Source organism: Triticum dicoccoides, chromosome 7A, assembly GCF_002162155.2.
Source record: "Triticum dicoccoides isolate Atlit2015 ecotype Zavitan chromosome 7A, WEW_v2.0, whole genome shotgun sequence".
In the NCBI taxonomy this organism is placed as follows: domain Eukaryota; kingdom Viridiplantae; phylum Streptophyta; class Magnoliopsida; order Poales; family Poaceae; genus Triticum; species Triticum dicoccoides.
Window position 1 is genome coordinate 471,246,143 of NC_041392.1, and position 17,976 is coordinate 471,264,118.

The following is a 17,976-nucleotide window of genomic DNA, read 5'->3' on the forward strand; positions in this document are numbered from 1 at the left end:
AGGGGCGGGGCACATCACGGGCCTCCGTGGCGGCCGGCAGTGGTGACGAAGGGAAGGGAAGGGGCACATCAGGGACCTCCGCGGCGGCTGGCAGTGGTGACGAAGGGGAGGGGCGGCCACCACAGATCGCCGGCTGTGGATGGGGAATCTGGCGTGTGCCAGTGTAGGAGGAGGGAGGGAGGGGGAAGAATGGGGAATCTGGCGTGTGCCTGTGAAGGAGGAGGGAGTGAGGGGGCGGTGGAAGGTTCACTAACTGAGTTTTTTATTTAATACTCTACTACTTTACTAATCTCCACTGTTAAGCACGTTTCGCAGAGGTATTATGAGTGAGTGCGGGGTTGTCCAAACCAAAATATATCAACTTCTTACATTATTGAGATTACATTCCCAAGAGGGATTATGAGTGAGCACAGGATTTTCTTTATCATCACTTCTTTGTTACAGTCATGATCATTTGATGATTTTAAAAGTCTTCTTATATAAATATATATATAATTGATTAAAAAATTTATTGAATATCTTTAAATTTTGTAATCATGCAGGTCATCTTGTGGTTTGTGGATGGTAAATTTTATGGAGTACTTCACAGGAGAAATTTTGTTTGACTCTCCTACACAGGTATTTTTCGATGTGTATCATTATACTTACATTCTATGGTGTATCACTATTTAACTATGAGTTCTATTTTAATAGGATCATATCACAGATTTTAGAACGAAACTAGCAGTCATTTTAGTGGACTCGGAATTGAATGATGATAATATAAGAAATCGAGACATTGAAGATGATGAAAACAACACAGATCGCACGGATTGTATGATTCTGGACACACCCCCTGAGAACCTCAAACCATCGAGTACATTGTCAGAAGTAGAGCTCATCTCGCAATCATTTATCCTTTCGCCCTCTCTCACTCCAACAAATGACAACTTAATAGATGAACTTTGTTTGTTCATCGGTATGGTTGATGATGTCACTCTACTAGAGTAAGCCATATTTTTTAAGTTCATTTTGTATTGTAATAAATTACTGTGATTTTATTATAATTGACAGAATTTCAATTTTATAGAAGCGAATGGGTGAAAAGCTCTGGTTCTTATCCCATTAGTTTGAATTTGAGACAAATAAAAAACATATTAAATAATGATGAACGCATGGATGTTGATTGCTTCAATATGGCTGTACGGATACTAGCGCGCCACGAAGTCTAGCTTTTCAGAGACATTCCATGTCACTACATGGATCTAAATTTTTGTGTAAGTCATTATAATCTTGTATTACATTTTGCCTCATGGAACTAATATTTTCTTTTTCTTATTTTAGTCCATGTCCTACTATGCACGAGACTCACGTCATCGTGACAATATGGACATTGCTATGTTCAAATCGATGTTTGATAGCTGGCCAGACAGTAATGAGTATCATATTTCACAGTGTGATACAGTAAGTTTTAAAATTTTAATTTATGACAATGGTTTGTCATGCCTTAACTAATGTTTTCTAAATTTTTAATCGTATGCATCGTTGCAGATTTTATTGCCATGGGATATTTGTGGGATATTTCTATTGTTTGTTCTCGATCAAAATAAAAAGGTTGTCTCAATTATGGATCCGATACCAATACCTATTTTGGGAAAAATTATACTTAAAACTGTGGTCAACAACCTAAACCGTGCACTCCAAGTTGCAAACCCTGCATTCAAAGACGACATCTCTAAATGGGAATGCAAAGTTCCTGTTGTTCCAACAAACTCACATGGGTATGAATCTTTTCAATGCATTACAAGATTAATTCATTTATTCAATAGACAATGTAATATTTTTATAAATGCAGTGCCTTGTCGGGTTATTTGGTGTTTAATTTCATGCACTCATTGTGCGATGGACAACTATATTTTCCCATACCCCAGGTTAGTATTTACACCATGCTTATTTGTATACACATTTCACATTATTTTGTTATAACAATGTTGCTTAATGCATATGTAGGATGATTTTGAACTGAGAAAGCAATTTTTGGTGCATATTTTAAAGTATGAAGATAATGAATCTCAAAACAATATCCCATCAATTGAACGAAGCATCATAGATCGTATCAATAGATGGACCTTCATTGCTTCAAAAGATGGACCTTCAAGAGATGTATAGTTGTGGTTTCTAAATTATCTTTTTGTAACAAATTATAATATAATTATTATGTCATCGTGCATTTTATGTGAAGACATGTTTCTGGATCACAAAATATGTCACTCTTTTGAAAATATATTTTAATAATATATTATATCAACTCATTTTGTTTGAGACGTGCGTTGCAGGTGCATGCTTACTAGTAGTCTGATGGGAAGCTAAATAGCAGTAGTCTGATTGCTAGTGCTTCCCCAAAAGGTTACTCCATTTCTTTCATTTCTGGTTTTTTAGATACGCCAATGGCGTACTTTAGCTTTATAGAAGGAAGAAAAATATGCACAAGAGATTACACATCGCTAGCTAAGAGTCACAAACCAACCCTAACCAAGCCATCACATCACTCCTTGCCCAAAACCGCGAACCTCGCCGCGTCTCGACCAACACTGGTCATCTTCGAAGAACAGCAACTCCAGCTTCCTTGGATAAACCAGCGACGACCGTACATAGCGCATGAGAGAAGTGATCCGGGCAGTCGCGGACACCGGAGGAGTGCATTAAAGGGCCTCTCATCTCCCAGCACAATGCTCTCAACAGAGGAACAGCGTCAAAGACACCGCCACCATGCCAATCCTGCGAATCAAGGCTTTCGCCCCGGAGACAATTGCCGCCACCAGGCAACGAGGCAAATGGCAACACACACGGCGACGCCTCCAGGAAGGGAAATGACATCCACGGATGCCATCATCGCCGGTCCAACCAAAGCCGAACAGGATTTTCATTCGTAGCGCTGCACATATCCACGCTGCCAAGATCATGGCCAGCCTTGACCAATGCCTCGCACCGTCGACGCTGCAGCAACATGCCATCGAAGCCACACCAACGAGAACCACTCCAACCTCACTGCCGAGGGAGGACGCCTCAAGCCACCGCTTGCAGCACAAACGAAGAACCGCAGCATCCGCCGAGCGGTGCAAGGACCAGAACCACCACGACGGGCTTCGCCCGCACCAGGGGACTGCCACCAGATCCGGTCTGATCCCCACCTCGAGCCACTCTCCGGCACCAACTCCGTCGAGGCATCACCGCATGCCTCACACGGCTGTAGCCGAGCGCCCGCTGCCCGCTAGGACCCTTCCTAGCAGGGCCTCGCAGCGCCGCCGCCACAGATGGTGCCGCTGCACCACCAACTCCCACCAGCCTGATGCGCCCTACATCAGGCTTCAGACGACCGCCGCCAGCACACACCCCGCTGTGAGCCTCGCGCACCGACCACCAAGAGGAGCCGTCAACCTCCCAACCCGCGCCAGATCCGGATCGTGGGATCCTGGAATCGCGCACAGAACGCCGAAGCCGACCGCCGCCCGAGCACTGGCGCCACCGTGGAGCCATCAGATCAGGGAGGAAGAAAACGTCGCGCGCCGCCGACCCGCGCGGACCCCGCTGCACGCCCAAGCACCGACGCCGCCGCGGCGCCATCAGATCGGGAGGAGGAGGAGCCCGCGCCTCGCCGTCCCGCACAGACCCCGCCGCTGCCAGCGCCGCAGCACCACCAAGCAGGGGAGCCACGCCGCCCAGATCCGTCGGCGGCCCGACGCACGCTGCCGCCGAGCCGAGCGCTGCCACGAGGGTCGGCTGTCCCGTGCCGCCCAGGAGCCTCGCAAGAGGGGAGGAGCCCCGCCGCCGCCGACGCACGCGCGGGCTTTGCCCGCCGCCGTCCCCTGGCGACGGCGAGGAGGGAGGAGGCGAGAAAGGGGAGCGGCAGCGGCGAACTAGGGTTCTGCCCGGGCCGCTCGCAGGAACGGCGCGGGGGACGGGGGACGGACCCTGCGAAAGAAAAAAAATGTCCTGGTCAATGCTAGAAGGGTTCAACGCTACTCCTACTCTTGGTGCCTATACCATGATGAATCAATGCTAGAAGGGTTCAACGCTACTCCTATTCGCTACACCGTTGATGTTGTTAAGATTTTTTTTATATATTTGGTTTGGCGCCTACGAAAGATGGTGAGTGTTTTTTTATAATGCAGTGTTTTGGTGGCTCTTTGCAGTGTGATTCTATGTTACTCTCTCCGTTCAAAAATATTTGTTATCCAAATGAATAAAAAAAATGTTAGTATATGTTAATTAACTCTCATTTATGTAGGAAAGTTTCTTGCACCGGTGACCATATATATTACATTGGTGCTACAATGTCTAAGTGTTTGCACTTTTTGTTTCTAGGTGGCAAGGGGATGTGCAGTCTGATTACTGCTGTTTGAGAAATACCTCCTCTATTTCATAATGCAGTGTGCTCACACTTCTCGAAATTCAAGTTTGACCGTAAATTTAACAATCGAGACCGACTGCGGCGGGAGCAAAAATTATATAACTGAATTCGTATTTTCGATATGAATTCAGTGATATAATTTTTTCTCCCACCACAGTCGGTCTAGTTGGTTAAATTTATGATCAAACTTGAATCTCTGGAAGTGCGAGCGCACTACATTGTGGAATTGAGGGAGTAGTTGATTCAGTTAAAATCATGAATCAAATCCAATATTGAATACTATGAATGAATAAAAGAGATCCTTGAGAAATAGTTGACCTGGTCAAATTCATCAACCAAATCCAAAACTAAACATCTTAATTGAATGGGAGGGCTTCAAAATCAATGAGCACGGTGTTTAGATGATGCAGGCTTTTCTTTATTTAAATAGGAGTTTTGCTCATAATAATAGGTTTTTTTTTTACATCAGTACAGATACAAGCGCTCATATACACGCGCATACACTCACTCCTATGAACACACACACGTACACCCTACCTCTATGAGCATCTTTGAAAGACTGAGCCGGCATATCATCTTGAAATTTACAAAGTCACTGTAGACACCTCGTCATCGACGGGAACGTCTCCTCCCACTGAATGCGCATCACCGGAAATCTTGAAATAAATTCAGGAATAAATGCGAGCACCAGGATTTAAACCCTGGTGAAGAGGGTAACTGTGGCTGCTGAGATTTGAGATCAAGTCTCCACGGCCACACCGTGGAATTCTCACCACTAAACTACAGCCACATGAATACAGGGGGTCCTCTATGTAGCCACACAACAATACTTCGCTCAGTACAACTGTCAATTTGTTATTCTATTTTATTATCGTTGCAGAATAAACTCTCGGTCTACCATTAAAGATTTGATCTCAGCGACAATGTGCCCATAAGTAGATCATGCCAAGCTGTTGCTACATAAGCTCATCAGTGCCTTAGCCAGAAAAGGCTTCGCGCCCCGCTTTATAACTAGATGATATCTCGCGCTTTGCAGCGGGAATATATTGCAATATATTTATATAAAATTTGGTTGAATGAAACATTTTGATTAATAATATGTGGAAAAAACTAAAAATACGTATTATATATTGTATTGGATTATTGTATAGTTAAAAAATTTATTGAATATAGGTACTATAATATAATGAGATATTTTCCTATGCATGTTGGGTGTGCCTTCGATGAGGTGACATGTATGCATAGCGTAGGTGTGCATGTTGAAATAAATATAAATAGTGAGGATCAACTAATAATGAAAAGAAATTCCCATGCTTGTTGTGGTAGGCCTTCGATGATGTGGTATGTGCTCATGTTATGATAATAAAAATAGTGGAGATGAACTATTTAGGTATATATAGAATAAGCCCAAACAAACATACAAGCAACCGCAAAACGAAGGTCCGCAAAAGAGAGAGGCGAGTGAGTGAGGGGGGAAGGGGGGAGTGAATAACATAAGGTCAGCTGGGGCAACAATAACAACATGCCCGAAAAAAATGAAATTTAGTCTCAGATGGGGTAGGTGATCATCATGAGCGTGGCCACCAACTCCTTGTGCTTCCTTGTTAACTTACCAACGGCCACCCTGTCACGCCGCTTGTTGATAGGTCTCCACAGTTGCATGAAACCACACAATTTATAAATCACGTCAGAGGTTCACACAGGAAAGCTATGCTCAATGACCATCTTGTTTCTAGTGCACCACAAGGTCCAAGTCATGGCCCCAAAGTTAATCCACAACAATCTGCGGGCATGCCCTGAAAAACTAGCGATATTCTTATAAAAGTTCGGAAAATTGCTAGGGCACCAATCATTTCCCCACACTTCCCTCCGGCAGCCCCAACGAAATTACGCGGTCACACAATAGAAAAATATGTGGCTGAGGTTCCCCTGGACACCACAAAGCGGATAAATATCGTCGTTGTGACGCCCCCGATTCAATCGTACACTAATCATACACGCAAACATGTACGATTAAGATCAGGGACTCACGGAAAGATATCACAACACAACTCTACAAATAAAAAAAGTCATACAAGCATCATATTACAAGCCAGGGGCCTCGAAGGCTCGAATACAAGAGCTCGATCATAGACGAGTCAGCGAAAGCAACAATATCTGAGTACAGACATAAGTTAAACAAGTTTGCCTTAAGAAGGCTAGCACAAACTGGGATACAGATCGAAAGAGACGCAGGCCTCCTACCTGGGATCCTCCTAAACTACTCCTGGTCGTCATCAGTGGGTTGCACGTAGAAGTAGGCACCTCCCGAGTAGTAGTAGTAGTAGTCATCGACAGTGGCATCTGGCTCCTGGGCTCCATCGTCTGGTCGCAGCAATCGGGTATAGAAAGGGGAAAAAGAGGGAGCAAAGCAACCGTGAGTACTCATCCAAAGTACTCGCAAGCAAGGAGCTACACTACATATGTATGCATTGGTATCAAATGGAATAAGGGTATCATATGTGGACCGAACTACAGAATGCCGGAATAAGAGGGGGATAGCTAGTCTTATCGAAGACTACGCTTCTGGTAACCTCCATCTTGCAGCAGAAGAAGAGAGTAGATGGTAAGTTCACCAAGTAGCATCGCATAGCATAATCCTAACCGATGATCCTCCATTCGTTGCCCTGTGAGAGAGCGATCACCGGTTGTATCTGGCACTTGGAAGGGTGTGTTTTATTAAGTATCTGGTTCTAGTTGTCATAAGGTCAAGGTACAACTCCAAGTCATCCTGTTACCGAAGATCACGGCTATTCGAATAGATTAACTTCCCTGCAGGGGTGCACCACATAACCCAACACGCTTGATCCCCTTTGTCCGGATACACTTTTCTGGGTCATGCCCGGCCTCGGAAGATCAACACGTCGCAGCCCTACCTAGGCACAACAGAGAGGTCAGCACGCCGGTCTAAATCCTATGGCGCAGGGGTCTGGGCCCCTCGCCCATTGCACACCTGCACGTTGCGAACACGATCGGAAGCAGACCTAGCCTAGCAGGCGTTCCAGTCCAATCCGGCGCGCGTCGCTCAGTCGCTGACGTCACGAAGGCTTCGGCTGATACCACGACGTCGAGTGCCCATAACTGTCCCCGCGTAGATGGTTAGTGCGTATAGGCCAGTAGCCAGACTCAAATCAAATACCAAGATCTCGTTAAGCGTGTTAAGTATCCGTGAACGCTGACTAGGGGCAGGCCCACCTCTCTCCTAGGTGGTCTCAACCCGCCCTGTCGCTCCGCCATAAAGTAACAGTCGGGGGCCGGCGGGAACTCAGGCCCACCACTACCTGGATGGAGCCACCTGCCCCTTCAGCCCCCATCTCCAAACAGTATCATAAGTAATGTAACAATATAAGTATATAATATATGCCCGTGATCACCTCCCGAAGTGATCACGGCCCAGTAGTATAGCATGGCAGACGAACAAGAGTGTAGGGCCACTGATGGAACACTAGCATCCTATACTAAGCAGTAGGATAGCAGGTAATGGTAACAACAGTAGTAGTAAGGACAGGCTATGCAGCAGTATATAGGATTAACTGAAAGCAGTAACATGCTACCCTACTCTAATGCAAGCAGTATAGAGAAGAATAGGCGATATCTGATGATCAAGGGGGGCTTGCCTGGTTGCTCAGACGAGAAGGAGGGGTCATCAACACCGTAGTCGAACTGGGGGTCGCCGGCAGTCTTGGGGTTTATCGGGAAGAAGTAACAGAGGGGAAACACAATAAATAACAGAGCAATCAAAAGCATCACAAAGCAAGACACGGCAATATGCGGCGCTAGGGATGACCTAACGCAATGCTAGGCGATATAGGTGAAGGGGGAAAACATCCGAGAATGTTTTCCCGAAGTTTGTCGTTTTCGGACAAATAAAACAAAAGTGGATTATTGTGTGTTTGCTATAATAGGGATGCGTGACAGACGAATGGGTTGCGTATTCAGATCGTCTCGTCGTTCTGAGCAACTTTCATGTAGAAAACTTTTTCATCCGAGTTACGATTTATTTTCTATGATATTTCAAAATTTTAAAGTTTTTTCTGAAATTCCTGGATTTATTATTAATTCGAAATTAAAACATAATTTCTAAGTGTACCAAGGAGTTGCCTAGCCTAGTCTATGACGGTGGGGTTAGGGGGTTTGGTTGATTGTTGACCAAGTCAATGATTGACCAGTCAACAGGGTTAGAGGACCCACATGTAAGTGTAATATGTGTTAAAAGTTATTTTAGTTTAAACAATTTATCTAGTGGGGCCACACGTAATAGACTCAAAGTGGGGGTGGGTTAGTAGAGAATTAATACTAGAGGGGATTAGTACTAGAGAGGGATTAGTACTAGAGAGGCAAAATTGTTGGGCCACACACAAGTCGCTAGAATATTTGGAAAAGGCTAATTATTTTTTTGAATTCAAAATGGCCAAGATATGTGTTGTTGGACCACTTATTAACTTGTTAAGGGAATTTTAGTAATTCAAATGAGATTGGTTAATTCATCACAATTTCTTATTGAATATTTGCAACACAACGAACATTTTTGTTTTACCGATTAAAAAAAAAAATTTGACTTAATTTTAAAATTTGAGTTCAGTTTTGAATCAACGCGAGTTTATCAAGAGTAATCAAGGTGATGTGGCATCATTAGTAGAGGGTTATTGTAGCTTAATTATCTGGGCGTCACAGTCGCTAGAATGTTTCTTTTTAGCACTTGGTCCCCGGAAGGGAGTTGGCCCCAAATGAGCTGCCCTAGGAACACTTTCATCTGAGGAGGAAGTCTAGTTTTCCAAAGTTCCAACATATCGACTGGATTATGCCCATCCCCAAACGCTCATACATAGATTTCGTCGAGAAGGCACCGGACCGATCAACCAACCATCTTGTGTATCCGACTCCTCAAAGATGTTGGTGCTTGCTACTTGTGAGCTACGTTGGGATTCCTTCGAAGAGGAGGGGATGATGCAATATAGTAGAGTTAAGTATTTTCCTTAGTTACGAAACCAAGATTATCAAACCAGTAGGAGAATCAGGCAACAACTCGTTAATAGCACATGCACACAAAATAACAAATTCTTGCACCCAACGCGAACAAAGGGTTGTCAATCTCTTGACGGTTAATTGCAAGATTAAATTGTATGATGATAGATAGATAGACAGACAGATAGATAGATAGATAGATAGATAGATAGATCGAACAAAAATACAAAATAAAATAAATAAAGTAAAATTGCAGTAAGGTATTTTTAGGATTTTAATATATGATAGAAGTAAACAGGGGGTCATAGTTTTCACTAGAGGCTTTTCTCTTAAAAATAGCATACAGTGAGTAAATAAATTATTGTTGGGCAATTCACAGAGAAACAAATAATCATGGTATCATGACGATATCCAAGGCAATGGTCATGTATATAGGCATCATGTTCGAGACAAGTAGACCGAAATGATTCTGCATGCACTACTATTACTCTACACATCGACCGCTATCCAGCATGCATCTAGAGCATTAAGTTCATAAAGAACGGAGTAATGCCTTAAGCAAGATGAAATGATGTAGAAAAAGAAAAATCACGCATGAATAAACCCCATCTTTTTATCCTTAATAGTAAATGATACAATACGTGTCATGTCCCCTACTGTCACTGGGATTGAGCACCATGAGATCGAACCCATTACAAAGCACCTCTCCCATTGCAAGATAAATAAATCTAGATGGTCAAACCAAATCAATAGATCAGAGAGAAATACGAAGCTATAATAATCATGCATAAAAGAGTTCAGAGAACTAAAATAATATTCATGGATAATATGATCATAAACTCACAATTCATCGAATCCCAATAAACACAACGCAAAAAGTGATTACATCGAATAGAACTCCAAGAACATCAAGGAGAACATTGTATTAAAGATCAAATAGAGAGAAACATCCATCTAGCTATTAACTATGGACCAGTAGGTCTGTGGTAAACTACTCACACATCATCGGAAGGGTGGTAAGGTTGATGTAGAGCCCCTCCGTGATTGATTCCCCCTCCGATAGAGTGCCGGAAAAGGCCTCCAGATGGGATCTCTCGAGAATAGGAAGCCGGCAGCGAAAAAAGTATCCCGTGGACTCCTCTGTTGGTTTTCTGATTTTAGAGAATTTATAGATGTAGAGTTAGGTCAAACGAAGCCACGTGGGCCCCACGAGCCACCAGGGCAGGCCCTACCCCCTGGGCGCGCCTGGTGCCTCGTGGGCCACTGCTCCATCTTCTCGTCCCCTCTCGAAACTTCCAGGGTCTCTTATGTCCAGAAAAAAAATCTCTAAAAAGTTTCGTGCATTTTGACTTTGTTTAGTACTGATATTCTGAAAAACCAAAAAGAGGCAAAAAACAGCAACTGATACTGGGCACTAAGTTAATAGGTTAGTCCAAAAAATGATATATAATTGATTTTAAGTGTATATAAAACATCCAAGATTGATACTATAATAGTATGAAACAATAAACAATTATAGATACATTGGAGACGTATCAAGCATCCCCAAGCTCAATTCATGCTCATCCTCGAGTATGTAAATTATAGAAACATAATTTTTGATGTGGAATGCTACCTATCATATTCATCATATAATATTTTCTTTTATGGCATGGTCATTTGTACTTGAATGATTCAAAGCAATAGTCTATAGTTTGTCAATAGTATAAAAATAAAAATTGCATAAAAGTAAATAGATAGACACTTCACATAGAGAAGCAGAGATTTGCAGAGGTGCGAGAGCTCAAGGCTTAATTTAGAGAGATAAAACTATTTTGAGAGGCATGATTTTGCTGTCAACAAAAATGAAATAGTTGTTTGTTTCATATTCCAAATTTAGCTTCAATGGCAAAGCTGAATTTGGTACCCGAAGCTCAAACAAACAGGGCTTAGCGCAAGATATTTTGAAGCACTTTGTGACAACAGAGTAGTAAGTAGACATGTTCGAGTTAGTGTGCAAAATAATGGTTCAGAACATGGTGACTCACTCATAATATGTGGTTTTACCACCCTCATACCAAGCCGGTGAGGAACCGAACGACATTACACCCCTAAGAAGACTCATGGGACTGTGATCTCTCTCAAGAGTGCCACACCACTAAATGTGGTGAGGAAACAATTTTCGGGCGAGGATGGTAGTTATTGGCTAGGGTTAGCATTAGGGATGCAAGGCAGCGCCCGACCCATCCCGCCCCGTATTCAAGATTAGGCAGACTTAGTTGTAGCCAACTTGAGGTGGTTCTAGCTTAATTTGTGCAAACTCAGCACTCTCACGGGCTCTGGTGGGATGCCACTATGCACCCCTGGTTAGCATGGCCGGGTTCGAGTAGTTGTGGTTCAAATCAGATTTCATGTACAAGTTCAAAATTTCAAGATATAATTTGAGGAAAAAAATGACCGGAAAAGATAAACGTCGAACATCTGATTTTTGAATCTCGTCCCGAACGCGTTGCCTGCCATTGGATTAGTTGCATCAATCTTGAAGCACCAGACAGAGACAGCAGAGAAACTCGTTCACTGAAAATTCGCTTGACCCGAACAACCTTATTCACGATGTCTCCCTCTCCCATGCTCACTCTCTCCATTCCCTCCTTCTCCGCCTCCACTCCAGGCACCCACGTCCCCACCGCTGATGGCCTCGGACGTTCGCCGCTGCTCGACGGCCACCGGCCCCTTCAGAATAAACCCTGATCAGATCCCTCACTGGGGGTGTTGTGGGGCCTTCCCGTTGATATTCGTGTGCGGCAGTGTAGCTGGGGTGCAGGGGCATATATTCGTGTGCGGCGGTGGGGGCAGCAGACGGTAAATGTGTGCCATTGTGGTAGTTGACGGGCCTATCTGCGGCGACACGATATCATGGTGAAGGTGAGTCGGCCATCTCACAGAGCTCAACGGAATGGCGACTCACAGAGCTCAACGTGTCGGCCATCTCACAGAGCTCAACGAAAACATACATGGCAAAAATTTGTGTTTTAATTTTGCCATGGCAGCTTTTACTTTCATAGCATGGCAAATTTACTTTTATTGCCCTGGCAAATTTCGTTTTTATTTGCCATCGAAAAGTTAACTTTTTATTTTTTTCATGGCAAATTTACCTTTACTACCATGGCAAGTTTACTTTAACATACATGGCAAAAAATTCTGCTTTAATTTTGCGATGGCATTTTTTACTTTCGTAGCATGGGAAATTCCATTTTTATTTGCCATCGAAAAGTTTACTTTTTATTTTTTTCCATGGCAAATTTACCTTTACTACCATGGCAAGTTTACTTTAACATACATGGCAAAGTTTATATTTAAATTTTTGCGATGGCAATTCTACTTTTGTTTACCATGGCAAATTCATCGACATGAAAAATTTACCTTTACTACCAAGGCAAATTTACTTAAACATACATGGCAACCTTTACTATTTATTTTCCATCGAAACTTTACCTTCATTGTCATGCAAAATTTAACTTTATTTGTCATGGCAAATAAACCTTCATTTTTGCCATCACAAATTTTACTTTAACATACACGGCAAATGTACTAACTTTTGTACGTACCATTTGGTAATCTTTCTTATACATATACCATTTGTAATTTTTTGTCACAATTTGTGTTATTTTACATACATGATAAATTTCTTTTATAGAAAGCAAGGCAATTTTACTTCAAATACCATGGCTAATTTTAATATCTATCTACTATGGCAGTTTTTGGTGATTTTTTTTGTTTTTGTACTGTTCATTCTACTTTTTACATGGTAATTTTTTGCCATGGCAATTTTTCCGACAATAATTTTTTGCCATGGCAAAAAATTGCCATACGAGCAGTACCATGGCAATGTTTGCTTTATTGTTTGCACCATGACAGATTCATTTTTTGAAGCTTGCCATAGTTATTCATTGGACTATGGCAAAGTTGTAGGTTAAAGAATAACAGATTTAATTTTTTAAGCAATTACAAAGTTTACTTTTTGGACCATTCAAAATTCATACTTAAGGGCATGGAATTTTTTTTATTTTTGAACATGGCAATTTTACTTTTTATCCAATTAAAAAATCATACTCCAAATCATGGAAAAATTTATATAGTTCGAACATGGCAAACTTTATTAACTTAGCAATGTGGCAAACTAAATGCTTTGGACCATGGCAAATTTGTTTTATATAAAACATAGGCATATTTTATGTTGAAACGGTTTTTTTTTGCCAAGGTTCCTTCTATGTGTTCTTAAATTTTGGCATTTTTTTAATTTTCATAACTACTCCCTCCGTCCCATAATATTATGAGACAGAGGGAGGAGTATGGATCCATTTTTTCCAACTTTTTCAACACAGTTTCAATATACATTATGACAAACAATAAATGTGCTATTCATAATGAGGTTCAGATTCCAGCATACTTGATAGTAGTCAGCTCAAAAATTGGGCTTTTTTATGTCCTTTTTCTATTTTTTGCCATTAAGGTGACGTGGGGGTGGTGGGGAGGCCCATTGCTTAGCCTGGTCGTGCCTGGTGGGTTCGCGCTGGGGTGTATGCCAGACCGAACTCTGAACCGAGCCAAATCTCGCCGCCGTCAACCATGGATCCGAGCCGGCCACTCCTGGGGCGCGGCGCCTTCCTCTCCTCCTCGGCGCACGCCGCCGCCGCCATCATCCTCATCGCCTTCCTCCTCCTCACCCTGCTCCGCCTCCCGCTCTCCCCCTCCATCTCCATCTATACCCCTCCCCCCCTCGCCTCCACGCCCCACCACCACCTGCAGCACCAGGACCATGAGGACCAGGAGCAGGAGGACGCCTCGTCCTGCGACCTCTCCTCCCCGCTGGACTGCGCCGACCCACGCCTCTTCCACCTCATGATGCGCAGCGCCATCGACGCCTTCCCCGCCGTCCATTTCGCCCGCTTCGGCCGCCCCGTCCCCGGCGACCCGCCCTCCGCTTCCTGCGACATGGCATGGCGCGCCCGCACCAACGCCTCCGCCTCCGCCTCCCCCACCGCCACCACCAAGGACTACCGCCGCTTCGCCATCGCGAGGGACCCACACACCTGCGCCTACTCCGTCACCTCCATCGGTGATTACCACTCCGGCCCCAACGCCCGCAAGCCTCGGCCCGGCGCCTCCAACGCCACCGCCGCCCCGCCCCCGCCGCCGCTCTCCCGCTCCCAGTTCGCCGCCGCCACCTACCTCTCCTACCACGGCGGAGGCGACCGCTGCAAGCTCATGCCACACTACATGCGGAGCCTCCTATGCGCCCTCGCCGAGGCGCGCTACCTCAACCGCACCCTCGTCCTCGACCTCAGCCTCTGCCTGGCGGCCTCCTACACAGCCGCCGGCATGCCTGAGGAGGGCAAGCGCCTCGCCTTCTACTTCGACATCGACCACCTCCGGTCGTCCGTGGTGGACATCATCGAGGAAAGACAGTTCTGGGAAGATTGGGACAGGTGGGGAGCACAGGGCCAGCTCGGGCTCCGGCTCATTGAGGACACTAGGGTTGCCCCCACCAAGTTCTCGAAAGCTAAGGACACCCTGATTGTCAGGAAATTTGGGGACGTCGAGCCAGGGAATTACTGGTACCATGTGTGTGAGGGTGAGGCAGAGCGTGTGCTCCCTCCGCCGCGCCATGCCATACGTTTGGCACCAAGTTTGATGAGCATTGTTGATGATATCATCTCAAGTATGCAGCAAGACTTCGATTCCGTCCATGTTGGTGGCAGTGTTGAGGACCTCATCCAGCGAATCGAGGATGGTGTTGATGTACGAAGGCAAGTGTACATTGCCGGAGAGGGGATCAACACGGTCTCCATGGAGGTGCTTAAGGCAAAGTACAACAACTTGCGTTACCTGGATGAGTTTCAGAGGCTCTGGAGAAAAGACAGCAAGTGGTTCTTGGAGATGAAGAGGCTCAATGGTGGAGTTCCTGTGAAGTTTGATGGGTACATGCGTGAGCTGGTTGACAGGGAGGTCTTCCTCAAGGGCAAGAAGAAGGTCGAGGTGCTCCACTGATTGCTTCTCCAAGATAAAATGTTGGAAGACATGGCATGCTTTTTCCAAGTGAGTCGTGTATAGACTGTGTCTGAATTATGTTGTCAGGTTTAGGGTATAGATGATCCAGTCAGTACCACTTCAAGAGAAATTTTCGTAACCAGCATTCCAGCAACGTATAGCTCCGTTCTGCTAAGAGTACCTGTTCCGATCAATTAGTTCATTAGCACTAATCACTGCTCATTTCCTGTAAGGAATTATTGTACTAATTCACACATCCTTTTGGCTATTTAGTTGAATTCATGACCTTTTGTTTCTCCAACACATTTCAACATATGATAGTTATGAGTAGTCAATGATGTGTAGCTTTATCATCTACATAGGTGTTCTGGGCATCTATTCTTTAAGTGACACACAAAAGTATAATGGCATGCTATGGATAACATATCCTCCTATGAGCATTTGTTTACTAGTTATAACACTATGCTGTCTTCCTTGATTACTTGAGGGTCACGGAAACTGAAATATAGCTGTAAGACAATCTGTATGTGCTGCTTAACCTGCAATCCTGGTAAGCGACGAATATTTCTTTGATAAGCAAGGAACATTTCTTTTGTGGTCTGACTGAAACTATACATAGTGCCATATTGACGTACTTTACATTCGGTTCTACGGAACCTTCTCTGATCAAGGCTTCATTTTTCATGTACATTTACATTTCACTTATGTTAACCCCAGCATCAGCAACACAGTTTACGTTATAACTACTTTATCTTGCTTTTATTTTGTTCTTTATGCACTATCTCCTTGATAGAGTAGATAAGGTAGAGAAGAGTGCTGCAATATAGCATATGTTCCAGATGTTATGCTTCTTTGTTTTTGGATAAGCAATGCTTATTCCTAGCTAAAATGGATAGGCTTTTGCAATACGGCATCTCTGAAATTTATGATAAATATACCATTTTTAACTTCTTGCTTGACGAAACAAATATATACTCTATCGAGCTTATCTGAAGTATGATAAGTTATGTACATTCAAGGGGACCTTTATAGTTAAGCAGCAACTTCCAGCAGAGATCTTCCAGTCGGGGAGGGTGTAACAACAGAATGAAATAAATAGCTTCAACGACATTGTTACGGCAATATTATGTTACTGTAATATTATGGCAGATGCGCATTAGGTTGATCAAACATGCTACATAAAGTGAGACAACCAACAATAGTTCTGCCCTCTTTAGGAAATCTGGAAGGAGCCATACCAAACTCAGCAAGTACTTCTCTCTGAACTGCTCTGTGCAAAACAACATGTGTAAAGATGCCTTGTCATCTAAGCCAATCATATAGAGTTTGGTTAAACCTAATATCTTTGCAGGTATGTTAGGGCCAGGGATAAATATGAGATAACCTCTGTTACGGTATAGAAGGCCTGCATGTATTCCTAGATCATCAATTTGTCCAATCAAATATGTATTATTGTTCAGTAAGTAAAGTGTTGAATTCGTTTTTCGAAAAAAGTTTATAATAGCATTTTTGGCATATAACTCATATTTGGTTAGTCAAATTGATGATCTTGAAATACATGTGGACCAATTGCTTTTGATTACTATAAACCGTTGAACATTGGTAGGAGTACTTCTCTAGGAGTTGCTCATTTATTCCAGATAACGACGAGACTTTGTTCCGCTAATATCTATACCTGGATCATGCTCCTTCCCATCCATTACTTCTGAACTGGCACCAAAAAGAAAAGAAAAAAAGAACACAGTGAAATCACAATTATGAATGGTTAGTGCTCCTACTTTACAGTAGAGAATTGATGACTGATATTAACAACCTTGGAATACTAATAGTTGGTTAGCTTGTTAGCTCTACTTGCTGCTAAGTTCTATTAAGAAGAAATTGCAATTATCCAATGTTATGAGCTGCCTTTTCTTACTGGTTGATCATTTCACAACATTTACTGATCGCGCATAAGTAGGTTTGTTTGTGCCCTTTCTGGACAAAAAACATTTGACATGGGTCTGCTCTGTTTGCTAGCTAGAGCTTTGCCAGTAATACAAGCAGTAGAGCAAGTACGACTAATAGCATGTGCCATTTGCATTAATCTTTTTGTTATCTAATTAATTCAGTTATGCTGCGGGGTGAACGAAGGCACGCCACAAAAATGACGAAGAAAGACATTTGGGCTTGCGCTGAGAGACAAGAGAATCAGGAAAGCATATCTCATTCTCAGCCCCATTCCTCTAATCTCTAGACTCATGTGCCTGATGCATGGTCTGCTCTGTGCATCAAGATTTCTCTCTTATTTAAAATTTGAACTTAACTATAGTAATGCTGAGTAGCAATTTTTTTTCTTATCCTTTTCTTGTATTGTATCACCTCCAGATCAGGGAATCAAAAAGGCAGTACCACCACCGCATCATGCTGCTGTTGTTTCACACCTTGAACCATCAAAGAGGCGGTGCCATCGCCACCTCATGATGTAGAATGCCACATCCAGGTTCCTCTGGCAGCTCATCCCCCAGACAAGCATGGCTTCTTCAGGGGCAAGCTCACTCCCGTGGTACCGCCAT

At 43.5% G+C, this 17,976-nt stretch overlaps 1 protein-coding gene across 1 annotated transcript; it reads left to right on the top strand.

The window, feature by feature from the left end:
• The first annotated feature begins 13,930 nt into the window (after window positions 1-13,930).
• Window positions 13,931-17,970, top strand: LOC119331375. Its single transcript, XM_037604535.1, has 2 exons — window positions 13,931-15,472; window positions 17,533-17,970. The coding sequence occupies exon 1, from the start codon at window positions 14,003-14,005 to the stop codon at window positions 15,422-15,424; it is 1,422 nt and encodes a 473-aa protein (XP_037460432.1). The 5' UTR covers window positions 13,931-14,002; the 3' UTR covers window positions 15,425-15,472; window positions 17,533-17,970.
• Window positions 17,971-17,976: the final 6 nt, after the last annotated feature.